At 44.6% G+C, this 27,689-nt stretch overlaps 3 protein-coding genes and 4 non-coding genes across 10 annotated transcripts in view; all 7 read right to left on the minus strand.

The window, feature by feature from the left end:
- DYM (dymeclin) overlaps window positions 1-16,044 on the minus strand; it is a 149,315-nt gene extending 133,271 nt beyond the window's left edge. The window contains exons 1-5 of one of the 3 annotated variants that reach the window (XM_042862321.1): window positions 13,683-13,794; window positions 9,785-9,842; window positions 7,995-8,172; window positions 1,829-1,881; window positions 1,103-1,196 (exon numbers count right to left, since the gene is read on the minus strand). In XM_042862321.1, the coding sequence (XP_042718255.1) occupies window positions 1,103-1,196; window positions 1,829-1,881; window positions 7,995-8,134 (287 nt within the window). In that variant the 5' untranslated portion in view covers window positions 8,135-8,172; window positions 9,785-9,842; window positions 13,683-13,794. Of the gene's footprint in view, window positions 1-1,102; window positions 1,197-1,828; window positions 1,882-7,994; window positions 8,173-9,784; window positions 9,843-13,682; window positions 13,795-15,963 lie in introns of those variants that run through there. The other 2 variants (XM_042862320.1, XM_042862322.1) reach the window with 2 other exon arrangements.
- A 2,347-nt stretch (window positions 16,045-18,391) lies between these two features.
- CUNH18orf32 (chromosome unknown C18orf32 homolog) lies at window positions 18,392-21,231 on the minus strand. 2 transcript variants are annotated; one of them, XM_042862398.1, is made up of 3 exons: window positions 21,138-21,231; window positions 19,186-19,429; window positions 18,392-18,586 (listed from the first exon to the last, which is right to left on the minus strand). In XM_042862398.1, exons 2-3 carry the CDS (start codon window positions 19,402-19,404, stop codon window positions 18,512-18,514), a joined length of 294 nt encoding a protein of 97 aa, XP_042718332.1. In that variant the 5' UTR covers window positions 19,405-19,429; window positions 21,138-21,231; the 3' UTR covers window positions 18,392-18,511. The 2 variants fall into 2 exon arrangements, with proteins under 2 accessions (XP_042718332.1, XP_042718333.1); XM_042862399.1 differs by lacking the exon at window positions 21,138-21,231 and adding an exon at window positions 20,147-20,459.
- Window positions 21,232-21,420: 189 nt separating this feature from the next.
- LOC122175019 (60S ribosomal protein L17) lies at window positions 21,421-25,068 on the minus strand. The gene is made up of 7 exons (XM_042862397.1): window positions 25,028-25,068; window positions 24,618-24,670; window positions 24,498-24,538; window positions 23,038-23,172; window positions 22,646-22,744; window positions 21,874-22,065; window positions 21,421-21,512 (listed from the first exon to the last, which is right to left on the minus strand). Exons 2-7 carry the CDS (start codon window positions 24,655-24,657, stop codon window positions 21,465-21,467), a joined length of 555 nt encoding a protein of 184 aa, XP_042718331.1. The 5' UTR covers window positions 24,658-24,670; window positions 25,028-25,068; the 3' UTR covers window positions 21,421-21,464.
- LOC122175048 lies at window positions 21,731-21,798 on the minus strand. Its single transcript, XR_006177303.1, has one exon. It is a non-coding gene; the product is annotated as a small nucleolar RNA SNORD58 (small nucleolar RNA).
- On the minus strand, window positions 22,267-22,334 carry LOC122175047. The gene has a single exon (XR_006177302.1). It is a non-coding gene; the product is annotated as a small nucleolar RNA SNORD58 (small nucleolar RNA).
- Window positions 22,827-22,893, minus strand: LOC122175045. Its single transcript, XR_006177300.1, has one exon. It is a non-coding gene; the product is annotated as a small nucleolar RNA SNORD58 (small nucleolar RNA).
- On the minus strand, window positions 24,753-24,820 carry LOC122175049. Its single transcript, XR_006177304.1, has one exon. It is a non-coding gene; the product is annotated as a small nucleolar RNA SNORD58 (small nucleolar RNA).
- Window positions 25,069-27,689: the final 2,621 nt, after the last annotated feature.

Below are 27,689 nucleotides of genomic sequence, written 5' to 3' on the forward strand. Positions count from 1 at the left end.
CAATTTGGAAAAGTGCATTAAAAGCAATGAAAGCAATGATCACAAGATACATGACATTAACAGAAGAGTTCCTATGGCTGAAGCAAGGAAAAGCTGAAGTGCTCTAAAGCATTAACCTTCTGAATGCAGGGAGGCTACGGCTTCATTACATTTCCTTGAGTAACAACAAGTGAGCACTAGGAAGCCCATACAACAGCACAACATCAAGCTGTGTTGATGCACTGATGGATTAAATAAGCAGAAGCCATCCAGGAAGGAGTAGCATTGCTCTCCAGATATAAGCAGAGCAGCTCTGGCAGCAAGGAGGCATTAAAAAGAACATCTTCTTTCTCTCTCTGATGGGAGTCAAATATTTACCAAAGGTTACGGGGGAACAATTGCAGAAAGCTTCCTGGAAGAGCTGTATGATGCTACATTCATAACCTCTTGTTCTTTCCTGCTGCTGAACAACAGTTGCATAACACAGCTTGAAAGCAGTATCCATATATAGATGTTTCTGCTCAAACCAATCAAATCTGAAAATAATTTCTGAGGGCCTTCATAAATCAGGATTTAGCTAAAAAGTCAGGTGACTTTCAAATATCTCAAAATCAATAACTTAAGATTAAATGTCTCCTTTGAAAAATAAACATTCTCTTATCTGAACCCTTACACCTATCATTAAGTTTCCTACCACGCAATAGTCGGCCCCCCACATAAAACCACCTCAAAGAGCTTGGGGTTCTCAACTTCCAGCCTGGAAACACAGCATGCTTACTGCCCATATGGGGTCCACCCAGAGAAAATTAGGACAGCAAGCCCCCAGGAGTGCATAATTGGGAAGGCAGAAATTAACCTGAAGTCACATCATTTTCACCTACAAATGTGCTTACCTAGCAGGGAAGACAAATACTCTTTTGTTCAGATAATACATTCATCAGTTATGCTTCATACTCTCTGCTTGATAAAGCGTTAGACACTTTCCTAATTTCAAACAATGACTTAAGGGAAGTTTAACTTTGTTCAGTAACTATGTTAACTGGTAGAGCATAACTCCAAAGCCAGCAAAAAATTGAAAGTTGAAGTGTGAAAAGGTGCACCCACCTTTTCTGCCAGTACTTACTTTTGACATTCTGCTGATATTTTTAATTCTTTGGTTCTAGAAAGAAAGACTTTAATCAACGAGCCAAGGTTTCCTGTTCGAGGATTCTTCTCCACTAGATGAGGAATTGCAAAGACACAATTAAATAGCACTTGTAAGTTGAGACAATTTAGTTCAAACTGTATGTAGAATGAAAACAGACGTCAATGCCTTAAGTATTTCTGTAGAAAGTATGATACTTGTTTTCCTAAACAGTGGTTACTCTGTTTTTAAGATTTTCCACTACATGCTTTACTACTCCATGATTGTTCTCTAAAATAATTTTTGTTCTGAATTAAAAATATTCCAGTGTGAAGCTTCTATGGCTCCCTTTGCAAGGCTTGCATAGAGCTCTCTATCAGGAAGCAGGTTTCCACTACTTGCAACTTCTTTGTAATATCACTGACCACATTCATATTATTCCTTCCTTTCACCCCTGATTAATTCTCCCTCACAGATTATCTTTGAGGGCAGGAGGAAAAAGAGGTAGCAAGGACGGAGTTATTTGTTTTAAACCTTTCAATCATTTCATGTTTTACAAAAGGAAAGTTAGCTTTCTAAAGGCTTGGAATACATAAACACACTTGACACTATTCTAATCTTGCCAGTAGAACACATACAGTTACATATACAAAAGATGTGAATGTGTACATCTATGTTGCTAACATTTTTGCTCAGCCAGATGGAAACAAGATGTCAGTTTCTCACCTAAAGATTTGCAGACTGAGATGGTTGCTTCTTCCAAAAGTTTTAAGTCAGCACTGTGGGGAGGGGAAAAAACGGTTCCATTAGCAATTCAAGTTCCATTACTTGAAGAGAAAATTCATTACAAAACAGTGAAACATTGCTACAGAGCACTTCATTTTAACAACACATTAGCTAGTTTACATAGCTACTGAGCAGTAGAATATGCATTTGAAGTACAACAACCATAGAAACATATGAACTACTAAATCTTATGAACTACTAAAATCTGTGCTAAATTCTATGAACTACTAAGACAGGAAACTGATATTCAGAAATTAATTGTCAATGAGACATCACTGAAGCATTTGTTACCAGTATTACCCCTGTGGCTTTGATGCTGTCGTGCTTGGTTTGACGTCACTGAAATTAGGCATTAGCTACACTGCAAGTTTGATGCTTTCAAAATGACAAATACCACTGAAATACACTGATGTGATCCAATATATAGCCCCTTGATTCTGTACTTCTTTGGATTTCCTAATCCTGTTTTGCACCCAGACGTTGCCCCACATTTTTGCATGTTCTCAGCTTGCAATTACAGTAACACACAGTATTCACATATCATCCACATGATCTGAATAAGAGAAGGCATTAAAAAGAGTAACTTAATGGGATAGGAAGACTTCTCTGTAAGTGCTCTAGCTGACTCTCCTCTCCTATTCACCCACAATTCAGAGACCATGACAGAACTCTATGGATTTGGTCAGGCCAATTTTCATGTTCCCAGAAAGACCTCAATAGCTTCCACAGGATCTCTGGATTAGATCTGTAGCTTATTTAGGCAGACATGATTTCCAAGAGTGGCCAAAGCTGAACAGCTCCTTGGAGAAAAGAGACAAAATTTTCCTCCTCCCTACCTTAGGATGCCTGAGCATGTAAGAAATCACCTCCACAACACAGTCAAATACTAAAACTAAATATACTTTCAAGCAAAAATACTTACATACATTCTAAGTAGCCTGTATTGAAACACACACAATTCTACTGAAACATAAAAAACAACCATTTCATTCTAAGGACAATCAATTACCAGAACAGCTTGCTTTCAGTTTGTGAAGGCTTAAAACCCAACAGGGCACAGCCCTGGGCACGCTGTTCTGGCTGACCTGCTTCCAGCAAGGCATAGGGTAAGGCAAGCCCTAAAGCTCCCTCCTGCCCTCAGCAGCTCTGTAACACTACTCCTCCTTCAGCTCTCCTCTTTCCCATCTTTCATTCCCAGCCATTATAGTAATGACTTAATGACTCATCTTCCTCAATTCTTGCCAAGACATCTTCTGTATCCAAATTTTTATATAATTACCTGCTAATGTTTCTTTTCATTAATTTGCAACTGAAATCAATAATAGCCTGGACAATCTCAAAACCTGAGCGAGCCTACAGCACCCAGCATCATTCTCAATATCATTGGTTTTAAGCTGGAGTAGGACTTATGGGAGAAGACATACAGCTGACATGTCATTAAATGTAAGAAAGGAAATATCTCCAAGCAGAAATATGTTTCAGTATGAGAAACATTTATTGTAAATCATCAACCTGAAACAAAAAAAAATTTTCAGCTCTCTTTACAGGCTTTTAATTACAGTGCTTTTCACCGGAGAAGTATCTTTCCCTGTTGGAAAGGTGTAATATAGTAATACTGCAAAACTTAATACTGTCCTAATTAGATTACCAAAATTGCTGTTGCTTCCCAAGCATTAGGATTACATTTCCCAATGAGTAACCTGATTAATACAAAAACAGCTGAGACAGAAGACAAAAAGATAAGGATATTGGTAGGAACAGCAACTGATAGAATTATTTCAGAGGTTTTCAATAGGAGAGACCTCAACACAGAAACAAACATTTTGGTATGCCTGTAGCTACTCTGTGGATCAGAGTAACTTGGTGTGCAGTGAGCTGGCAGCATGCAGCTCTGCACCTACAGCTGAGCATCTTAAGACATTTTCACATTATGAAGATCGGCTTCATTAACATCAAATGCTGGCCTTTTTCCTCTTTCAAAAATTGCTTTCAAACATAAGTCTCAGAAACAGAAAACATACTCAGATCTGTGCTTTAAAACATTAAGATCAGTCTCAAAGGTGGTCTCCTGTTTCAATGCTAAAAGCATGCAGAGTAATTAAAAGCAAGTGGTACAAAACCAGAATGCCTTGTCAACAGCTTCCGACAACATTATTTGCTAGGCCCGGGGTGAGACAAAGATATATCTATTTTAAGCATCTAAATCTGTCCATCTGGCTGCTGTCACCAGGATGTGCTCCTTCTGAGCAATTACAAGCATGGTGAGCATTACCCTGGACACCAACCCACCAGAGAGCTCTCAGATACTAAATAACCAAAACCCAACTAAAACCATCCACCTCCCACCACCCGAAGAAGCTCCGTACTCCTAGAATACAAGCAGAGCGATTACTGCAGTTGCTTCAGAATTTAAACCTTAAGTGTATACTTTAATCCTAATTGCAGTTCACTTTTTCCCCTAATACTCAAGGTATTAATTCTTACAGGAATTTTTTTTTCCCCCTTCCCTCAAGCACACAATACTCAAATTTCAACAAACTGTCAGAATCAATAACCAAACCAAGCAAGACCTTCAGAATTTCAGCAACACTTTCAATATCTGAGCCATTCTTTTTGGTACCAAAACAAAAACGAGCTTTGACACCTAGAAAAACCAACCCACTCCTTCTCCTTCGCACAAGAACACAGATCTGAACTTTGCCATCCCAATTACTAGGCAACAACAACCACCCAACTCAAGGAATAGGAACACCCAGTGAGAGCATACTGCAGCAGAACACCACCCCAACACATGCACAGAGGAAAAGAAGTTGTTCTGAAATCCAGTAGAATTAATGCTGCAACTATTACACCTCCAAAGACTGATCCACAAAGGGAGATGTGGAGATGACATTCTCTTAACGAATAAGCATAGAACTGGAAGGCTAAAACTAAAACATCCCCCCTTTCTAATCCAACAGCAGCACTGGTAGCATTCAACTTTTTCAGCAAGAACAGGACTGGACTGAAGCTCAAGCAAGCACTAGCTCCCTCTGAAAACTCCACATCCAAAGAAAGGGATTGCTTTGTTAGATGCTCTTAAGATCACTGTTTGGGACAAAAACATCTAAAATGCATTTAAATCGATCCTTTTGAACACATTACACTTAACTGCAATGAGGTAACCACAGGAGGATCCCATGGAATACATGGAGGGAACAGCTTTTCAGAAAAGAAAGGCAACAACTTAGATCCAGATGAACGTGAGGTGCAGGATTACTTCCCTCACACTTGAACAAAAAGTTCTAGGCTTCACAGGAATGCCCTCTTCCTCTGTGATCTGTTGGCCAGCATTTTCGAAGTCCTTCATTAAAGCACAAATTTGCTCTCTTAAGTTGAGGGAATACTCCCAGGCTTCAACAAAACTGTCATTAAAGGTGAAATTTGCTTCCTGACTTCACAGAATTCATTAAAGAAAGTAGCTTCAACTAGCTGTATTTTAAAGGCATCGAGACTCTTGTGAAACAAAGACATGGTTTAGTGATGGGATTCTGCAGGTCAGGCTGATGGCTGGACCTGATGACCTTGAAGGTTTTTTCCATTCTAAATGATTCTGAGTCTGAAAACACAGCCTTTACACTGGCAGAGCTTACTGCTTTAAAACACCCCAGCACAGCAAGCAGCAAGAACATTTTGCATACAGACTGTCACTACAAACCCATCCAAACACAGACTGCAGGTCATTACATCTTTTCTACCCTATTGAGGAAGATAAATCCCTCAAAAACTCTATTGTTCCCTAAATGCCACCTGAAGATTTGATGCACACTTTCAAGTCAACAGCAGAAGAGTGAAGGGTTGTAGAGCTTGAAAAGGGCAGAACCCATTTGGCAGTAGATGAGAGAACAGCGCTTTTTTACTGTGTTCTCTGAGAAAGCAAGAATTCTGGTTGCAAGTGGACTGTAAACACAATGGGAAATATTGTGAGTTATGTCCTACTGTGCTTGGTTTTTTAGTTATATATGTATATATCAAACAGCAGCAATTTATTTTGATTGTTCCACTGCCCCTTTGTCTTACAAAGTAAAGAACTGTTTCACAGCTCGATTTGGAGCTTTTCATGTTTACTAACTAACAAATGCTAAAATCATGCAGTGCTACAACAAACCCAGGAAGTATTAGGTCCAATAAGAGGATTCATTTCCCTACTGCCTTCTCTGCTTGTATTTTTCCTCTTCCTCTTTCCCTACAGCCATACATAGAACAAACCAACTTCCAAAGAAGCATCCAGAGAACACGATCCTGTTCTACCTGGGGATTGTGTCAGTCTCATCTCTGCAAAAAGATGAGGAAATAAGGTCTTTTGCTCTACCTCCACAAAGACAACACAGCACTTGTGTGGCTCGCAAAAGCACTTGCAAACCATCACCTACTATAAACACACCTTACAGCAGCCCAGTGTAAAAAGTATTATTCACAAAGAGGAAAAAAAAACTTTAAATTCTGTCTTGGCAAGTGAAAACGGGTTCCTTCCCATAACTGCCAAAACCCAGCACCTCGCTGCTGTCAAACGTATGACCTCCACTCAAGCCTCATTAAAACAAACTTGATACTCCACAAGCTTTCCATCTCTAAAATGAACACTGACCTCTATTGTTCTGCTCCTGCAGGCAAGGTTATCTGATTTAGACAACGGCTGAGGATGCTGAGCAGCCAACATCATTTGACATCATTTGTCAAACCACCCTCTCAGGTAGATGCAACTTAATGGGAAATATCAGCTTCCTTTCAATTACACTGCACGAAGGAGGCCTCTAAAAATAGATCCCTCCTGGCTCCCAGGCAAGAGCACCATCTGGTGTTCAGCTAATCAAGCCTTCAACCTGCTTTTGGATAAAGTTTTTGGGTTTGTTTGGCTTTTTTTTTTTTAATATGTCTTTTTTTATTTTATTTCTAAACAAGCCGACTCTGCACTGGATCTGAGAGCATGAAATAGGCACATCAAAAGCTCCCAGTTGAGCTGTGAGACAGTTCTTTACTTTGTAAGACAAAGGGGCAGTGGAACAATCAAAATAAATTGCTGCTGTTTGATATATACATATATAACTAAAAAACCAAGCACAGTAGGACATAACTCACAATATTTCCCATTGTGTTTACAGTCCACTTGCAACCAGAATTCTTGCTTTCTCAGAGAACACAGTAAAAAAGCGCTGTTCTCTCATCTACTGCCAAATGGGTTCTGCCCTTTTCAAGCTCTACAATCCTTCACTCTTCTGCTGTTAATTGTTGGCTATTCTCTCCATGCAGAAGCCAAAATTCTTCCTCTTCCTCAACCACTACAGAAATAGAGGTTTTCACCTTAACCATTTTCCCTCCAAAGTGTCTGAACTTCAGCTTACAGGCACAGTAATACAAGCCAGGTAGATTATCTGCCAGCTTTGAAATGTCAAAGTCATTGTCAAACAGCAGAATATGGGAGGCTATTAGATGCTATGAAAATAAATGTGGCTCTTTGTCTTTCAAAAGCCACTGTGAGCAGCACTCAAAACACTGCACAGAAGTATGTCACCACATGTGAGCCAAACCTCACCAGAAACTTTATTCAATCACTAATTTGTATTAAATTCTCAGGAGCTCACGGTGTTCGTTACCTTGTGTCAGTTTTTCTCCTTCCAAAAAATATCTCATTAACACTTATTTTGACAGGAGCTCTGTGTGAACAAATCAAAGTTGAAGAATGGAATTAAAACTGGCATTAGAATCTTCAACAACTGCAGAAAAAGGGGCTTACTCAAGAAAAGCCAATTCAAAACAAACAAAATTCCAAAAAAATCAAACACATACACACACTCACATCCTCTTACAAACTCTATCGTTGATTTTTTTCTAGCAGCCAGAGGGCATGAATAGCAATTGCAGCTACAAGGAAGAAAGGAACTCAAAAAAGACAACACGGTGGTAAGAGATTTCAGAATCAGAAATAGAAGTCCAGTTTACAGGCAGGCATTTACTCCCCTGCTGTCTCAAACAGGAATAATGCACAACAACTCGTTTGCTTTTAGACTTGTCACTTTTATGGCTATGTTTCCAAGGTTTAGTTACCCAACAGACTCCATCACTGTACCTGTTTGTGGGAGCAGTGAAGCTGAAGGACAGCAGCTGATTCCAGAAGGGGTCATTCTCAGAGATGGGCTCTGCTCCTGATAACTTCTTCAAGTACTCATTGTCTGGAAGCTCACTGATGCTGCTGCTATTTGCTCCCATCTTTGTTATCTGGCAAATCACGTTCTAAACTTTCATTTCTGTAAGGAAAAAAAGAAAAGAAACACTTAAAGTCCTTGGTACAAATGAGGAATATACAATCTCACGTGACAGCCCATCCTTCCAGGATATCAGCTTTAATAATCATCTACATTTTGAGAATACATAACTGTGACTAATAAAAAAGCAGAAGTTTTCTCACCATCCCCACCATGAGGTAAAGCACTGCATTACAGGGTAAATAAAACACTCATGCCTGAGCTCGCTTAAGAAGTAAAAACGGGAGCAGTTCTATTAGAAGATGCAAGCTACCTCCTAGAAGAAACTCTTGGTTTGTTTCAACAAAGGTACAGGACCTGTTTGAAGTATCGCTTCAACTTGTTTGCCTCATCTTCACAGAGGCCTCTGCTTCCAGAAAAGACCGTCCTTGCGGCATAAAAATGAGGAAAACTAAGAACGATGATGGACGCAGCCACAATCTGCAACGTTAGCCTCCAACACAGCTGCAACCCCAACATCCTGTATTAGAGACTTAGTGCAAATCCACAGTATTCAGAAACGTCAGAAACAAAACGCTAGCATAGTCAAACAGCAGAATATGGGAGGCTGTTAGCAAATAAAGATGTGTTCTTTAGCAGGTGAAATCCTACAAAGATAGGGAAAAATGTTTAGGAAAAAAAACAAACTACACCAACAACCCATGAACCTCTTAAAAGTCTATAAAGCTTTTTGTAAATGAGACCTATCTGAATCCTCTGCAGAAGCAATTTTGTCACTGTGACCACACGCAGGAAGTGAAATATGAAGTGAAATCTGCAGAGAAGCACTGAAGGACTGTAAGATGTAATTAGTTAACGAAGGTTTCCAAACTTAGGCTGAGAGCTTACTCAGAACAGCATGAATGCATCTTACCTGAATACAAACTTTGCTACTTAAAAAGAAAAAAAACCCACAAAAGTCCCAGCATGCATTAATTCTGAGATCAAGTGAATATTAAAGCTAGAGGATCAAGTGGCAAAGAAACAAATGTGAATAATATATGATACTGGATCATCATTTGTATGTAGAAGAACTGAGGCTCAGGAACTGGGGTTCGAGTTGTACATAGACATCTTAGCCCTGCTGCCCCTGGACCACAAACATCCAGCTCCTACAGAAACCAACAACCTGGGATCAACTAAGATGATCAGAGGGCTGGAGCAGCTTCCCTATGAAGAAAGGTTGAGGGATTTGGGTTTGTTCAGCCTGGAGAAGTCTCCAGGAAGAGCTCACTGTAGCCTTCCAGTATTGAAGGGAACGTATAAACAGGAGGGGGATTGACTTTTAGGTGGCCTGATAGTGACAAAATAAGGGGGAACAGCTTTAAAGGATATTTGGGTGAGATGTTAGGTTGACATTTTTTACTCAGAGGGTGCTGAGTGCTGGCACAGGCTGCCCAGAGAGGTTGTGGACGCCCCACCTCTGGAGGCTTCAAGGCCAGACTGCATGGGGCCCTGGGCAGCCTGAGCTGATGGTTGGCAACCAGCCCACAGGCAGGGGCTAGAACCAGGCCATCTTTAAGATCCCATCCACCCCATGCTGTGCTATGATTCTAAGAAAGCTCTTGGCTCTGGCATACCCACTGAAATAACGGTGATTTGCTGCCTACTGTACCTTGTGAGCTCTCCCTCGTCCCCAGAGCCTGGCTGACCTCTTCCAAACAGAAGCAAGGCTGGACAATGGAAAACAGGATTTTTAGAATTTATCTCATCCTCTTTTACCACAGATTTTCCCCAAACTTGATTTTGTTAACAGGCACTTTTGTACAGAAAGGCTGCTCTGCAGGACCTCAGTTCCAAGCTCACCTTAGAACACAAGGCTAAGCAGACTCCTATCACATCACAGTAGGAAAGCCAAAAGGAACACACACGACAGCCCTTTCACCTCAGAGAAGTCAGTCCCAAACACACCAATAGGTTACTTAGCAAATCTACATTTTTCCCCTCCAAATACTCTAAACAAATTCATGGGTCATTAAAAAAAAAATCTAATTGCTTTTTAAGGCAGAGCACTCTAATTGTTAGCTTAAAAAAAAACCTTAGATATTTATTAGCAAGTCATTTAGTTTAATGCAATAGTATCACCATACCAAGACTCTTTTCTCCTCATGAAGCTGTGAACATCCCCAAAGACTCATAACTCACACTGTAAGGCTGTGCTCTATTACATGCAACATCTGTTTGGCCACAGAACGCAGCCCCAACATGCAGGAGCAGTTGCTTCAAACCAAACACAAGGAAGTGCCTTGCACATCAGGACCTATTTCAGCCTCAGATAGATGAGGGGAAGCACAAATCTTAAATTCACTGTCCCTTCTAAAAGACTTTGATATTAATTATTAACCATGTTTACAAGAATCTCATTTTTCCTCTTCAGGTTAAAAGCAATTCAGCAGTACGTACAGCATCTGGTCATGACTCTGCATACCAAATCTTCCTGGTAAGAGCAATACACATGCTAGAATTGGAGGTGAAATGGACTTGCAGGACAGCCATCCAATAACCTCAGGCTTCTTAGGCTGTTAACGTCCTATCATTAGTGATAGGACCAGAGGGAATGGCTTCAAGCTACATCAGGGGAGATTCAGGCTGGACATGAGGAAGTATTACTTTTCAGAAAGGGTGGTCAGGCACTGCAATGGATGCCCAGGGAGGTGGTGGAGTCACCGACCCTGGGGGTGTTCAAGGAAAGACTGGATGTTGTGTTGAGGGACGTGGTTTAGTAGGAGCTATTGGGAATAGGTGAACGGTTGGACTGGGTGATCTTTGAGGTCTTTTCCAACCTCGGTGATTCTATGATTCTATGACTCATGTGCTCCACAGCTTCTGCTGTTTTATTAAACTGCTTTGGCCAACCTTCAGCCAGAGTTCTGCAGTGTTCCCAGCCTCTCCTTTCACATACACAAACACGACAACAGCTTGCAAGCTTAACTGGGGGTAACCTGTACTGTAGAACTCCCAGCAGGCTTGTCACACCCTCTAAGCCTTCTGTTTAAATAATGTTACTGCAGTAGTTACAGTTCCACCAAGTCTCCTACTGGTCTCCCAGTGAGGGCATCCCACTAATCCACCTAGTAAAGCCAGCTTTGAGCAAAGCAGTTCCCCTTTCCACAACTAACCCTCACATGGTTGTCAGGCTGAACCTGCAGGCAGCCTGAAAATACACCTATACACACACAGAGACACAAACATCAACATACACACATTCAAATGTCTCATATAATCCTAGAATAAAACGTCCTGGAAGCAGAAGACATTACCAGAAGGTATCATTTAGCTCCAAAATTTGAAGCCTGCTACCCACACAGTACATTTAATTCTCTGATAGTCATTCATATTCCAGCAGTATTTGCAGTCCAATACTTTGTGGACTGAGTATCATACACAACACTCATCTGCAAAACTGAAGAGCAGAGATGGCACCTGCAAGTAGCAAAGTCTGAACAGACATCAGTTACACCTCAGAGATGATCTCCAACTGAAGGAAGGCATCAGGTTCAAACTTCAAAATCTGCAGACTCATCCTCACTGGGGATTTCCTAATCTCCAGGACAATCCCACTTCTCAGTGAGCAGCTTGACAGCTGATAGCAATGGACACTGAAAGCCTGAAGCAGAAGCACAGCCCTCCAGTTTGTGCCCGGGAATGTTTGTTAGATGTGTTTCATCCAGCTCTAGAGGAAGTAGAAAGTTCCAGTAAGCTTGAAGCCCCACTTTTTTGGTTGCCTTTAAGAATCCCAGCTTTCTGCTCTCAGCAATACACTTCTGCACCTCCAGGCACACTGCAAGGGAGACCATCAAAGGCAGGAGGTCACACCAGTCCCAGCTGAGCTGGGCAGGCACACACACACACTGCTCGCATCCTCACCCACCTGCACTCCTCCTCACTGAGCCCATTCCGAACTGCAGCACACATCAAGGACTGCAAAGCCTTCGTGGAGTCAGAAATGTTATTTCTGTTCATCAGTACACGACCACGCAGAACTCTGGGATGAGAAATGTTCCAAGCAAAAAGATCTGACTAAGAAATGATGTCACCTGCTTCTTCCACTGCCTGCTGCCAGATGTACCGCAAGGGTCCCCATGTCACAGTGAGCCAGGCAGCTGCTGCCAGGGGGAAACTTGTTTGTTAACACATATCCAAAGCTTCAAATGCACTGACAAAGGACTGACAGATCTCAAATTGATGCCGATGCTGCAGAACCAGAAAATGTGAATTTCAGCACATAAACTGCAGTTTCCCTTAACAGTACAACCTACTGTTTTCTGCTCACTTCTAGGGAAAGGAAAACCCAGCAAGCAGAAAGTAATCTGACAATTCAATTTACTGCTTAGTTCTCCAAAGTATTCATTATCCGAAAGCAAGAGACAGCAAAGTGACAAAGCTCCCTTCACACAGATGTTTCTGCCCCTGCCTGATGTGTCATGCACTCATCATACTGCACAGCTCAGGGAACTGTTTGGGGGAAGAATCCCTGCTAAATGAGATTAGTGATGCACAAACACTCTGCAGTGAGAACTTATGCCCTTAAGGGCAGCTGCAAAAAAAAAAAAAAAAAAAAAAAATTAAAAAAATCTTTACAACTCTTAGAATTTAACATATTTTTCTATTTTTAATCAGAAGAAGCATGAAAAAATGTTCTTATTTCAAAGCATGTTAAAAAATAATTTAAAAGCAAAAAAAAAAAAAAAAAAAAAGAGCAGAGATGCATCAGCCATACCTCAATGTCTGCCAATGAAAAACGCCATCAAACCACTGCTATCAGTGCTTCCCCTACCTGAGTTCCCCAAGGAACTGCTTCTGCTCATGTTCTTTCCCACAGTACTGACTCGTGGTTGCCTCCACAGCTTTCCTACACCTACGTGGGTGTGTTCCTTCCCCTAATTCCAGGCAGAGCTGCCCAGATACCAGTCACTCTCCATTTCTTCTCCACCCACTCCTTTTCAGACTCCAAAACATCCTCAGTTCTGATCTCAAAGAATTTAAGATTACTCATCTGAGCTGTCTGCTGTTTTCACTTGCAGACAAACACAGCATCCTTTTTGTTCCTTCTGTTCTGCAACCTGCCCTAGTGTCCATGCTGTTCTGCAGCATCAGCCTGAAGCAGGCAGCACTGCTGTGATGTGATGTGGTCCCTACAGGTCGCACTGAAGCTGAGGAGTCCTGCACAGCAGCAGAAGCAATGCATCCTGGCAGATTTGCTGCCAGCAAAGTACACCCTTACAAGGGAGCAGGTGAAAACTGAGGACAACACTTCTGCTCCAGTTCATCTTCCACGTGTGTTTTGTGTGGGAGTCAATCTCCATATTCCAAGGAGCATAAGCTGCTCCTTCCCATCCCACCTCCAGGACAGCCCTTCTGCTCACAGCTAGACAAGAGATCCCAGGAAACCTTGCTTAGGTAGAATATTTCAGAAATATTTCAGAATATTAAAAGAAACTGAATGTTTCTTTTAACACAACATTCTGGGAAAGAACTGAAAAGGAGAAAAAAAAAAAAGAAGGAAAACGTACCTTCTATAAGTGACACGGAGATGCACGGCTTATGTCATTTCTCAGTGCCATCTCAAGAACCTACAGCCCTGTATTTATAACACAGAAGCACCAGCCAGCAGGACCTGTAGCTCTTGAACAAAAAATGACACTGAATGACACGAGTATCCATTAGTAATCAGTATTCGGGGGGAAAAAGACAGAAGAAAACACAGGATATAAAGAAACGCTCACAAAGTTACATTATGGCACTGGGCAGCAAGAAGCAAATACGTTTGGACACACGATGCACACTTCTAAGGCAGCATGCCTTTCCACTACTTCTTTCAAGACCCAAAGTCAAAACTACCCTATTTCCAAGCACTAGCCCTTGTATTAGCACTCACTAATTCACATTAAGATTATTTGCCCCTGCTCTCCTCAGTCACTGTGTGTCACAGGAGGCAAACAGCAGGCAGGAACTTAGAAGGAGCTCTGCTGACAGGACACGGGCCCGACAAACACCTTTTGTTAAGGAGGTGATGAAACGTCAGGGCTTTCCTCCACCCTGTAAAGGTAAATAAGCGTTGACAGGATCTCCAGCAGCCAGAAATAAGCTTTATTACAAGAGAAAACAGCAGGCTACAGCTTTCTGAAGCACAGTTAAACAGCCTTAGGCTGCCATGATGTCTCTCCCAGTTCATCTACCTTTTATGTTTCATATAGGGTGAGTGCAAATGAAGCCACTTGGCAAGAAGTGCAATTACTATCAGGTACAGTAGGCTTCCCACTGCAGAGAACACACTTGGAAGAAACACCCATCCTCACTGACGATGGTTCTTCAGCCACCAAACAGCACTTCTTGCTTTTAATACATCCTTTGCACAAAAAGACATGTGACTTCATAACCCTGCAAGCCCAACTGTCAGTCATTGGCACACTACAAACAGCCTGGATCTTCCTTTTCATCTGATAAAACATCACTGGAAGCATCAAAGCCACCTACCTTCCATATTCACTTACGTTACATACTTTCCTAGTGAATTTAACTCAGACTGCCAAGTTCTGGGAAGAGCAGCAAGGAGCTGACAGCCGCTCCAGCCGTGTGCTGTGTGGATTCCAGCCCACGGAGAGCTCAAAGTAACGCCTTCCTCAGCTCTTTGCAATGCAAGCAGCAATGACAATTTTTAATTTAAAATCAAAGGAGCAATTTTACTGCTTTTTTACACAGAAGTTAGTAAAATTCAGAATTACACTACACAGTGGCTTTCAACATTAGACTCAATGGCCCAGGAGACTGTTTGCACCTCTCAGCATTCAAGAACTGCCCAACACAAGGGAGAGTAGTCCTGTATTTCTATAGATCACAGAACGGTTTGAGTAGAAAGGGACCCCTAAAGGCCATCAGGTCCCACTCCCTGCAGTGCACAGGGACACCCACAGCTCCAGCAGTGCTGAGCCCACCCGGCCTGACCTCAGCTGTCTGCAGGGATGGGGCAACACCAGCCTTTCTGTGCAACCTGTGCCAGGGCCTCTGGGTAAAGAATTTCTTCTTTCTATCCCATCTAAATTCCCCTTCTTTTAGTTTGAAACCATTTCCCCTCGTCCTATCACCACAGACCCTGACGAATAGTCTGCGCCCTTCTTTCCTGTTCTTCTTTCCTTCCCCTTTCAATACTGACAGGCCTATCTCAGGTCTCTGCAGAGTCTCCTCCAGGCTGAACACACACCTGTCCTCACAGGGAAGTTCTCTCCATTTGTCCTCACAGGGAAGGCGTCATACCTGCAGCACAGCACCTTACCCCTCAGCACACGCAATGAAAGAAGTCGAAGACAAGAACCGGTATCAGAGAAAGTATGCTTCACAACCTTAAAATATTTACCACTCTTACTGGACATTACCCTCCAGAAGAAACAAATACGTGGGAAATAACCAGGAAGTGGAGAAAACACTGCATAGGGTGAACTGCTCTCGCATCTCTGAACGCAGGAAGGAGAACCCTCAGCTTCCTCACGGGACCCACAGCACCGTGAAGGTTGGAAAAGATCTCCAAACCCCTCCACCACGCCCCCCGCAGCCACATCCCCGTGGTTTTTCAGCACCACCTCGGACGGTGACTTCGTCACCTCCGCGTTCCGCCGCTCTTCGGAGAAGAAATTTCCCCCCGATATCCAAACCCGCCCATTCCCTGGTGCGGGCACAGCCGCGCGGCCTGACGCTCCGCCAACAGCGTGCCCCGGAGGCTTTGACGCCGAGGGAGCCTCAGCCGAGCGCCGGGCTCCGCCTCCCGTTAGGGCCCGGGAGCGCTGAGGCCGCGCTTACCGTGCGAGGACCCGCCGCTCCAATGGCTGCAACGGACACGCACTCAGCGCGCGCCGCGGGGGCGCCACCCGCCGCCCCCCTCCTCACGCAGGCGCACACGCGCCGCTTGCCCCCTGCCTGCGGCCTTTCCACGTCGCCGGCGCTGCGGCGCTGCGCATGCGCGAGGGTGGTGCGGCCGCGCGGCACGCCGGGAAATGCAGTCCGCCGGGCGGGAGGACCGCGATGCACGCCGGGAAGTGTAGTCCGCCTGCTTCTAACTGATTTTATGTATATCGCAGCAACCGCAAGAGGGCTGCTTAGTTTTTGATGCCTATTTGATACCTGTGGTATTCGACACCTATAAAAAACCCTGTTTTTTGTTCTTAAACGCAGCTCTGTGCAGTTCTTTGCACTGCAGCACAAGACCTCCTGCACCCCTGCCCACCTTCAGGCAGCTTCTTCCTTCCACCTGCCTTTTTTAAGTCATTTTTTGCTCTTCTTGTTGTTCATTCACAATGCAACAGGATCATGAACCCAATCTTGAAAAAGAATAGAAACAGATTCGCAAAACAAGTCTCTGCCAGGGCTTTCAGTGCCTATTTTGCTTTCTGCAGTTTTTTTTGGTTAGCCCTTTCAGTAGATGCTTACACATCTAGAAACGGGGCTAGAAGCCCCACTCTGTTTCATGTTTCATCTCAAAGTATCATTTCAGTAGGAAGAACAAAACAAAACAAAACTGCACGAACAAACGAGCTCCTTCCTGCAAAATGCGAGGAGCCCAAGCACAGCTCTGGCACTTTTTCTCGTGCTCACAGCTGCTAGAAATGAATGCATTACACAGCACACCTGTGAGTGGTTACAGGAATGCATTATCTTTTATTACATGAATTGTGCCATAGAATAATAGAACCAGGTTTTCTATCACAAAAGGTAGTGCAGGGAGAAAGATATGCCTGTGAACGATACAAGGGCTTACCCTCCAAGGGTAGTGCAAAGGCTTATTAAGTAATACAAAATTCACCTTCTAATAGACTGGCTCGTTAAGGGATATTAAGCAGCATTATGTCTTACATTTTAAATTCTATGATTAAGAGGAATTTCTATGCTTGAACTCATTACAAAGATAACAGAACAACACTGGTCCAGTATCCAGCTTGAGCACTGCAGGCTGATTCACACATGCCCTGCCAAAATCTGAGCAGCGGTAGGAAGCAACACACTGCTGCAGCCGACAGCATGGAGTGAAAACTTCTCTGGCAGAAGAAACCACAGCCCAAGAATGAGCCAGGACCTCAGTGACAGTTCAAGGGGAGCAGGATGCCCCTCAGCACTACAGTGCACTGCCCTTCTACCTGCAATAATTCTTGAATGAACAAACGCATTAACCAGCTTTTCTTGCTATCATAACACACTCAAGTACTACCTACAGAACATCTCTCTATAAAAATGTACAACTGTAAGAGTTCTGAGAAAATGATAAGCAGCAAACCCACTTGCTGGAATGGCTAGTTTGGAGTTCTTTGTTTCGTTTCGTTCTGTTTTAGTCTTTTAGATAGTCTTCTGGTTTGGCAGTGGGCACAAAGCAGAAACTTTAACTTCTATACCTACTAAGCACAAAGGCATCATTTTGGGATGCATTTCAGAACCAGAACACATCTTCCCAGGAGGAGGCAGAGCTGGACACGCTGAGAACACTCTCTTTATCCTGCAGTCGGTAGTTCTATGGCCACCCTCAGTCTGCTGACTGTCTACCGGTTTTCAAAAGTTTCATTACTGCTCTAGATGTTTATTTTAAAGAAGACTAAAAACAACTGTATGAAGCAACTAATTGTTAAATAAAGTCCTGCTTTATTACAATTCAAGTTACACAAGCACGCTGAAAGAGATTTTTGTCTTTTTTTTTTTTCTGAAAGATAAGACATGTATCATTTGAAACCACTGCAACAGAATATAAAGCAGCAATTCCCTTGCATCATGTCTTTGTCGATCCTTCTCAGGAAAGAAAGGTAGAAAGTTAAAGAAAAAATGACTGAAAATATCAAATCAAGTCCTTCTATTTCTAGTAAGCTAAGTAAATTTTGCACACAGCATTACTCCTTTAGCTCATCCACAAATCTCACATGGCAGGCTCTGCTCTTCATAATTTTGACCATAATATTTATATTGCCACAATGAAATTAGTAGCTCTTTAACTACGCCAAGGTTACAGTTTTCAAGTCAAAGCCTGAAGTATTGCACTCACAGCGAGCAAAACTAAGCAGCAACACATTTAGCTAGACTTATCCACAAACTATTTAATCTAATCTCCAATCATGTCAAATAGATTATAGATTATAGATGCAAAGTGGCTCCGGCAAGGAAAACAAAGAATAACTTAATACAGCTTTCAAACATTTCATATAAGAAATTTGCTAGCTGCCATTGTAGTGGCAAAAGAGATCCTCTCCTGTAAGTGGTAAGGGGTTTTATTCAGCTGTAATGTGCAAAGAACAAAGTCTCAGTGTGAGAAATAGCAATCACCAGTTCATGTTGGACACAAGGGGAATGAAATCCGTAGGAATGAATTCCTCTAATCTGCTTTCTTGTCAGACACTTCTGCTGATCCCTTTGCAGCAATTCCGTTTGCAACCCCATTGCTTTCAAACTGCAAATAAAAGAAAACACCTTTAAAATGAGATGGTCTCATTTCTAAAACCATCTTTATATCCAGGACAGTAATATATGGTGATGAAAACTACTCTTGTAAGCACAGCCAGTGAAGACTCATGCAGAATCTGCCTAAGAACCAACATGATGGAATTTCTTTAGTGTTACACATGACTGTTTAGGGTGGAGGATGAGGGCAAAGCTCTCAAAAGCTCTGTTTTTTGCTACAAGAGATACATAAACGCAGAGTTTCAGCATTTTACCCCATTATGAGTGGCAGAGCTAGCAGAATAGTTACTTTTTATAGTCTGTTTCATGCATCAGGTACAACTGATTGATCACTTCACTTCCTGCTTTTCTGAAAGAGCAGCCTGAGTCCTGTCTTCAAGCTTTTTCAGAACACAGGTGCAATTCCTGTCCTCCCAAAACCTCCCAGAAGCTGTCTGGAAGAAACTGCTATTTCCGACCAGCTCAGTACTGGCAGCTCCCTTTCAGAAGTAAACAGCCAAAAAAGCTTCTCTCAAAACACCCAGCTTCTGTGGTGCCCACACCTGCCCTACCTAGAGATTCCCTCACTAGCTAAGCACATCACCTTACCTTGTAAGTTCCAGATTCATCCCCCTTATCTCTCTGTGAGGCTGAAGGTGGATTTCCAACACTGCCTCCTTGGCCTTGCTTGGTGGCTGTTTCTTGCACAGCTCTCTTGGACCACACACGCTTAATGAAAGGAGCAATAACGGGATAGATGTAGGGCTCAAGGAATTTCTTGTAGACCCAGAGAAGAACAGGAATGACAATACAAGGGATGCACACCATGGCTTCCTCTCCTTCTGTGACAAAGCTGAAAAGCAAGAACGTTTACAGTTTTTGTATGCCTCAAGTTAAGAAAACACAAAGTCTTAAGAAAGGGCTGCTATTCATGTTTAAAGAAAAAAGATCTCTTAAAACCAGATTTTTAAAGTTCTAAAATGTTATTCCCTAAGCTGAGAGCAGCTGTACATTCCAATGCTATAAAATCCTTAGGGACAAAAAGGGCAACACTCTTGACACTTTGGTAGTAATCTTTGTTTGTTAATTCATCATCCCCACAGCTCAAAGTCAGAAAAAATGCATTCAGAAAATCAAACAAACAAACAAACAAAAACAGGATCTGAGAAGAATATGTGCTATTTTCTTCCACCTGCACTGGACTGGGACTCACTTGATCTGCACCAATTCAATACAATTTGCCAAACTACTAGAAAATTAAGAATCCCCTGCCTCCCAAAACCTGTGATTTTGGGAGTTACTTTCAAAAACAGCAGCCCAAAGTCTGCAATGAACAAAGCAGAAAAGCAAAAACCAGAGTGCAAGGGCAGAAAGCGCAATTGGGAGAGGAACTGGTTAAGCAGAATGACAAATGTCCCTTTCCATGGTGGTAAGGTACCACTTACACTATGCTCAGCTGCATAGCACAACTCTAACCTTCACATCTCCCTTTCTTGGATGCTAACACCTGGATTCCCACATTAAAACACACAACAAAAGCTTTCCACAGTCCTTCCACGAAGCTGCATACCCTATCTTGGGACATCCAGTACTCTTTTCAAATTATCCCAACGTAGCCCCAAGCAGGCCCTGTGAAATAGCAAATCCGCTTCCAGGTGATAGCTTCCAATGACAGTTCTGCCCTCTTCCAGTGTAAGTACAGGAGCTGACTCCCTCTGAAGCCAGATGGGAATCTTACATTGCAAAAATATGCACGAGGCAACCCACCAAAGCCATCTGAATAGACTTATGCGCTCAGTGCCTGAATTCCTAGATATCAAATCTTCAGTGAAACCGTGAGGAATTATCCACCTGCTGAAGAATGACGGAAACAACAGGCTGCCTTTCCGACACCACACCAAGTGTCTGAGCAGTCACTGTGCATGCAGACAAATGATAGCACTGTCAAATGCAGAAGCAAACCACAGAAACTAAAACAACAGCCCTAAAATATTCAAACATTGTTTCAAAGTTTATTCTGTGCTTTCATGATGCCTTGTTGCCTGGCTGGCAGGCAACTGAGGGTGAAATTGTAATAGCAAGCTTACTATTCTGTCAAATATCCTTTTGTTTGTCTCTCAGCTGCCCAAATGCGAGTGAGCAGAAAGAACAACCATGACATGGCACATTTAAACGCATTTGGTCTTTGTTTCCCACTTTTAATTCCATTATTATTGAACTTTTCTCATGGAAACAAAGCAAAACAAACAAAAAATAAAGATATGCAAACAAAAGAAGTTTATCTCCAAAAAAAGGACAAGCTGGTCCTCCGCTGTGTTACTACCGGCCCTCAGGCCTAGAATCTGCCCGGTTCCGTTAAATCGCCGAGCCGCCGCCGGCTGCATTTTCCCTCAAGGCACGAGCACAACAGCCGGAGAGCCCCAACGAGCGAAGCGCAGATCCAGCAGCGCTAAAACAAACAGGTCCCACCTCCTGCACGTATTTCACCCGGCTGGAGGAACGAGGGGCCTGCAGAACAGCAGCCGCAGGGACCTCCGCCCGAGCCGGCACACGGCGCTTACCTCAGCCACCCTGCTGCAGCCGCACCGGAAGTAGCCCGCCCTCCTGCTTCCGGCGGATGCGCGTAATGGCTCCACCCAATCAGAGGCGGAGAGCCTCGTGGCCCCAACCCACGGAAGTGACGTACACTGCTAGCGTCACCAGGGGCGGGACTTCCTGCTTAGGAGCTGTGGAACGCTCCCCCGCGCCACCTCGGCGCTTGCTGCCGCCAGTGAGGAACCGCCCCAGAAGGACACGCCGAGCGCTGCAACGTTCATCGAACATCGCACAAACCCACACAAGACATTTAAAGTTTTTAACTTTATTTATGTACATCTGCTGTTTCTGATTTACTCCCGAGCCATCAGTTTTTGCTTCTTCAGCTTCTTCTGGGATATCTGAAAAACAAAGAAGGAAACGGTGGTAAGGGGTACGGTTACACATCAGCCTTCAAAACTCCGTGCTCGCCCTCATTGCCCCCTCTCTGCATCCACATTTACACGCACACACCGTGAATGCTGTAACTCCTTCAGAAGGCAGCAATAAATTCCCTGCAATATGCACACCAACGCAAGTGTTTCTAAGTTATCACTGCTGTCTTTAAATTAACATCAAGGTTGCTCAGAAATGACATTTTTTTTCATGAGTATTCCAAAGGTGTCCTAAGATAAGACATCACAGCAACCCTTCTGTCTGAACACACTGTTTCCTGGAGACATTAAGAAATGAGAAGACATTGAGTGCGTGATGCCTTTTTACCTTTTTCTTTTGAGCAACTTCTTCTTCTGGCTTGGGGACGATTTGCTCCTTCTCAGTGAGGATCATCTCGATGTGGCAGGGGGAGCTCATGTAGGGGTTGATCCTCCCGTGAGCTCTGTAGGTGCGCCGGCGCATTTTGGGAGCCTTGTTCACCTGGATGTGCTCAATCACCAGAGAATCCACATCGAGACCCTGGGGGGGATAAAATTAAAACACTGTGCCTCACTTCTCCCTGCAACAATGCAACAATCTCCGCAGCATACAAACAAGAATAACCACCCCTCTGCTGCACATTATACGGATTTCAGGTTGAGTCTTTTACCTAGCAGGGACAAACTAAAATCAGAAAAACAGAATAATCTCCTGCATGTCACAATGGAAGTACCTTCGCTGATGGCTCAGAGAAAAAGTTATTATTTCATGGTTATTCCAAAGGTGTCCTAAGATAGTCATCACTGCCATCAAAGCTGCCAAATAAAGCATTGAACACATAGCAAAAATACAAGCTGACCCGAGTCTACAGGTCTTGTTTTCTGTGGATTTTAAGAGATGAACCCCTTAGAATAAACATGCATCAGATAACTCTCCATGAACTACCTGAGAAAAACTCTCACTCACTGCAACTTAACAAAGCACAGTTCAAACAGTAAACGAAATCTTCTACGCCATGCTTTCAGCTACAGAGCAGATCCTCACTTTTTGTTTGAGCCACTGAGCTCAGGAGCACAGAGTCAGAAGAACACTTTCCAGTTAGTAACATTACCCAGCCTACCTTGAGCTCAGCATTGCTCTCTGCGTTTTTGAGCATGTGCAGCAGGAACTCCGCGCTCTTCTTGGGCCAGCGCCCCTGAGTCCAGCCCCACTGCTTGGCCTATGACAAAAAGAGCTCTGGTTTGGTTCTGGTACCTGACCCGTCCATGCCAATAACTTCCTGTTACATGACTTTTAATAAGATTGCTCAGAATACAAGTTTCTTTTCACGTTGAATCCAAAGGTGTCCTAAGAAAGTCATCACAGCAATCTCAACAGTTATCCCACTCACATTTTCACAGATTATCACCAACGACTGATCCCCTCCATGCTGTCTGAACGTCACCTTCTATCTCTACTATAAAGAAGTGTAGCCAAAGCACCCGTCCCAAACTGTCCCATCTGCATCCTCACCTGGGCACATCGACCAACTCCTCCGTTGTAGCGACGGAAGGGAACACACTGCTTCTTCAGGGTCACATCCTTCAGGTACTTGGTGGCCTTGCGGATGTGCATGCCCTTGATGGCCTGGGCAGTCTCACGAGTGTTCTAAAACACACAGTGACAGCTCCGTTTAATGCTTCTTCCCAAATTACAACAGGAGTTGTGATAGGACAAGGGAAAATGATTTCACCTTAAAGCAGATTTAGACCAGATATAAGAAAAAAGTTCTCTGCAATAAGGGCAGTGAAGCACCAGCACAGGCTGCCCAGAGGTGGTGGATGCACTGCTGTTGCAGGTGCCCGTTTGTTCACGTGGCCCTTAAGGTCCCTATCAAATCAAACCATTCCAAGATTCTGTGACTTAAAGCCACTTGTCCCTTGTCTCTCTTTCTGATCAAGCAACCATCTTTCCCTTCCACAGTTTCCTTTCTGCCATGAATTCAGTCCAATAGAAACATTCAAAGCAAACCCACAAACAAAAAAAAAAAAAAAGAAAACTATACTTTCCTTTGCTATAATTCTTAGTCTGAACTCTACTACTGAGCTTGCAGCCAATTCCATCATACCTTCCTTGTTTTTCACCCCATGGCTACAGCTTCTCAATCAGAAACATGAGTGCTTATATTTATCACAGCTCCCTTTTTGGCAACTATTCCAAAAAACAGAAGCCTGAGTAATCAATGCATGTTAAACTGTAATCAGGCTGAGGGAGCTGGGCTTGTTCAGCCTGGAGAAAAGCAAGCTGTGGGGTGACCTCATGGCAGCCTTCCAGGACCTAAAGGGAGCCTACAAACAGGAAGGGAATCAACAATTTGAAAGGGTAGGACAAGGGGAAATGGTTTGAAGTTGAGGGAGGGAAGATTGAGGTTGGATGTCAGGGGGAAGTTCTTCACTATGAGAATGGTGAGGTGCTGGAACAGCTGCCCAGAGAGGCTGTGGATGCCCTGTCCCTAAAGGTGCTCAAGGCCAGGTTGGATGGGGCCTGGGCAGCCTGGGCTGCTATGAAATGTGGAGGTTGGTGGCCCGCATGTGGCAGGGGGTTGGAGATTTGTGATCCTTGAGGTCCCTTCCAACCCTGGCCATTCTGTGGTTCTGTGTCTGATATGGAATCTCACAGAAAGCTTGAGCACAACGTATAAATACAAGCTAGAAAACCTAATGCTAATATAAATAAGGGAATTAAAAAGTGGAAAAGGGGCAAAGAAGAAAAAAGATGAAGTATCAATGCTTTAGCTGCTCTGCATTCAGTGTGCTCTTGTTAAAAAAGTCAACACCGCCTAACATTACAATGATGTGAAGTCACATCACTGTAACGCAGTCCACATCCAATGATGTGGAGCAGGCCATGACCTACATCAACCACACTAAAAAAAGGCATTTCCTTCAAAAACGAGCATTTGGTGTCATACCCACCACTGTGTGTTCACGTACCTTGAAGTGCACACGCAGGTTGGAGCCCCTGGACTTGCATGCTGTGAAGAGAAAAGGCAAAAGGGATGAGACGTACGCCCCGCTGCAGCCCTATGAGGAGGCAAGCAGAGCAGCACTCACACTTGGTGGGGTTCTCCGGATCCAGCGAGTAGCGCACCATCTTCGGAGCTCAGCTGCAGGAAAAAAAGACGACATATACCGTAATGCAGGCAGAAGGCGGACTGTGCAATTCAAGGCCGAGCCCTAACCCGAGAAGCTGCTCAGAGGTCACATTTCTTTTCATAATTCAATTCAAAGGTGTCCTAAGAGAGTCATCACCGCAGCCACGGCCCTCTGCGGCCCTCTACCGCCCAACGGGCCTCTGCGGCCCTCTGCCGCCCCACGGTCCCCCCGCCATTGCTAACCCCGCCAGTACCGAGGGCACTGAACGACCCCGCGTCCCTCCACGCATCCCCATGGCATCTCGCGGCGGGATGGGGCAGGATGGGACCGGATTGTAGCAGCACCCCTAGCCCGCCACAGCTGCTCACCTCGGAGGGAAAGCGGAAGAGGAAGGGCGAGACCGGGAGAGGGCGGGGAGTGCCTCAGCTCTCGCGAGAGTTCGGGGGAGGCGAGATTGACGGGAATGAGGGAGGGAGTAAGGAGTGGGAGGGAGCGCGGCGCTGCTTGTGTGAGGCTTGCGCGTGGAGGGTCTGTCCTTGCCTGGAGCTCCACAGCTCGGCCTGAGGCGTCAAAATAAAACGATGGAAGCTTTGTTGCCAGAGATACCCTTCGTAAATGCAAAGTGTGATTGATCCCAATGGCTGATTGAGATGGTAAAATCACAGAATGGCCAGTGTTGGAGGGGACCTCAAGGATCACGAAGCTCCAACCCCCTGCCGCATGTAGGACCACCAGCCTCCACATTTCATAGCAGCCCAGGCTGCCCAGGGCCCCATCCAGTGTGGATGAATCAACCCAGAATGGCCTGGGTTGCAAAGGAGCACAGTGCTCATCCAACTCCAACCCCCTGCTGTGTGCAGCATCACCAACCAGCAGCCCAGGCTGCCCAGAGCAACATCCAGCCTGGCCTTGAATGCCTCCAGGGATGGGGCATCCACATCCACAGCCTCCTTGGGCAACCTGTGCCAGTGCCTCACCACCCTCTGAGTGAAAAACTTCCTCTTAATATCCAACCTGAACCTCCCCTGTCCCCTATATTGAACTCCACTTGGAGGAGAGTGATGTAGCAGTGGAGAGCTTATGGGTGAGAATCAAGGGGCAGGCTGGTAAGGGTGACACTGTTGTGGGTGTACTACAGGCCCCCTGATCAGGATGAGGAGGTTGATGAGGCCTTCCATAAGCAACTGGATGTAGGGTCATGTTTCCAGGCGCTGGTGCTTATGGGGGACTTATCCAGATATTTGCTGGATGACCAACATGGCCAGGCACGCACGGTTCTTGCAGTGCATTGAAGACAACTTCCTGATGCAGGTGGTGGAGGAACCGACGCGGGGAGGGATGTTACTGAACCTTATTCTCACCAACAAGGATGGACTTGTTAAGGAAGTAAAGGTCGAGGGCAGCTTGGGTTGTAGTGATCATGAGATGGTGGAGTTCAAGATCCTGAGTGGAAGAAGCAAAGCAAAAAGTAGGATTGCTACCCTGGACTTTAGGAGAGCCAACTTCGATCTCTTCCGGGACCTACTTGGAGCTATCCCATGGGCTAGGGTGTTGGAAGGTAAGGGGGCCTGTGAGAGCTGGTCAGCATTTAAACAGCTCTTCTTCCAAGCTCAGGATCGGTGCATCCCTGTGAGCAAGAAATCAGGTAAAGGAGACAGGAGACCTGTGGACCTGTGTGGATGAGCAAGGAGCTCATGCACAAGCTCAAAGGAAACAAGAAGGTCCGTGAAATGTAGAAAAAGGGTCTGACCACTTGGGAAGAATACAGGAATGTAGTCAGGGCCTGCAGGGATGCGACAAGGAAGGCTAAAGCCCGCCTGGAATTGAATCTGGCTAAAGTGATAAGGGATAATAAAAAAGGCTTTTTTAAGTATGTTAACAGCAAAAGGAAAACTAGAGAGAATGTGCACCCCTTACTAAGTGAGGGGGGTGTTCTGGTAACGGGGGATGCTGAGAAGGCAGAGATACTGAGTGCCTTCTTTACTTCTGTCTTCAGTGAAAAGGCTCTCCCTCAGGTTTTCCATACCCTGGAGGTTAGTGAGAGGGTCTGGAGAGTGGGAGACTCCCCTTTAGTCAGGAAAGAGGTGGTGCGTGAGCGCCTAGGCAGTACTAAGGTACACAAATCCATGGGACCTGATGGGGTGCATCCACATGGGCTGAGGGAGCTGGTGGAGGTCATTGCCAAACCTCTCTCCATCATCTTTGAGAGGTCTTGGATAATGGGGGAGGTCCCTGAAGACTGGAGGATAGCCAATGTCACTGCGGTCTTCAAAAGGGCAAGAAGGAAGACCCAGGTAATTAAAGGCCTGTCAGCCTCACCTCTGGCCTGGAAAGGTGATGGAACAGCTTGTGCTGGATGTCATCTCCAGACAACAGGAAGAGAAGGGGGTTATCAGGAGTAGTCAGCATGAATTCGCCAAGGGGAGGTCATGCTTGACCAACCTGGTGGCCTTCTATGATGTTGTCGCATGCTGATTTAGAAACGCATTTGATACTGTCTCCCATGACATCCTCATAACAAAGCTGAGGAAGTGTGGGATAGACAAGTGGACAGTGAGGTGGGTTGAGAACTGGCTGACTGGAAGAGCACAGAGGGTCATCGTTGGTGGTGCAGAGTCTGGCTGGAGACCTGTAACCAGTGGTGTCCCCCAGGGGTCTGTGATGGATTTGGTCTTGTTCAACATCTTCATCAATGACCTTGATGAGGGGACAGTGGCCACCCTCAGCAAGTTTGCTGATGATAGGAAGTTGGGAGGATTGGCTGACACGCCTGAAGGCCGTGCTGCCATTCAGCGAGAGCTGGACAGGCTGGAGAGCTGGGCAGGAAGAAACTGGATGAGGTTCAACAAAAGCAAGTGTGGAGTCATACACGTAGGGAGGAAGAATTACATGCACCAGTACAGGTTGGGGGATGAGCTGCTGGAGAGGAGCTCTGCAGAGAGGGACCTGGGTGTCCTGGTGGCCGTGGTGGCCATAAGCCAGCAGTGTGGCCTTGTGGCCAAGAGGGCCAATGGCATCCTGGGGTGCATT

The sequence above is a fragment of the Lagopus leucura genome, unplaced genomic scaffold, assembly GCF_019238085.1.
Source record: "Lagopus leucura isolate 7727_CA_CO unplaced genomic scaffold, USGS_WTPT01 Super-Scaffold_650, whole genome shotgun sequence".
Lineage (NCBI taxonomy): Eukaryota > Metazoa > Chordata > Aves > Galliformes > Phasianidae > Lagopus > Lagopus leucura.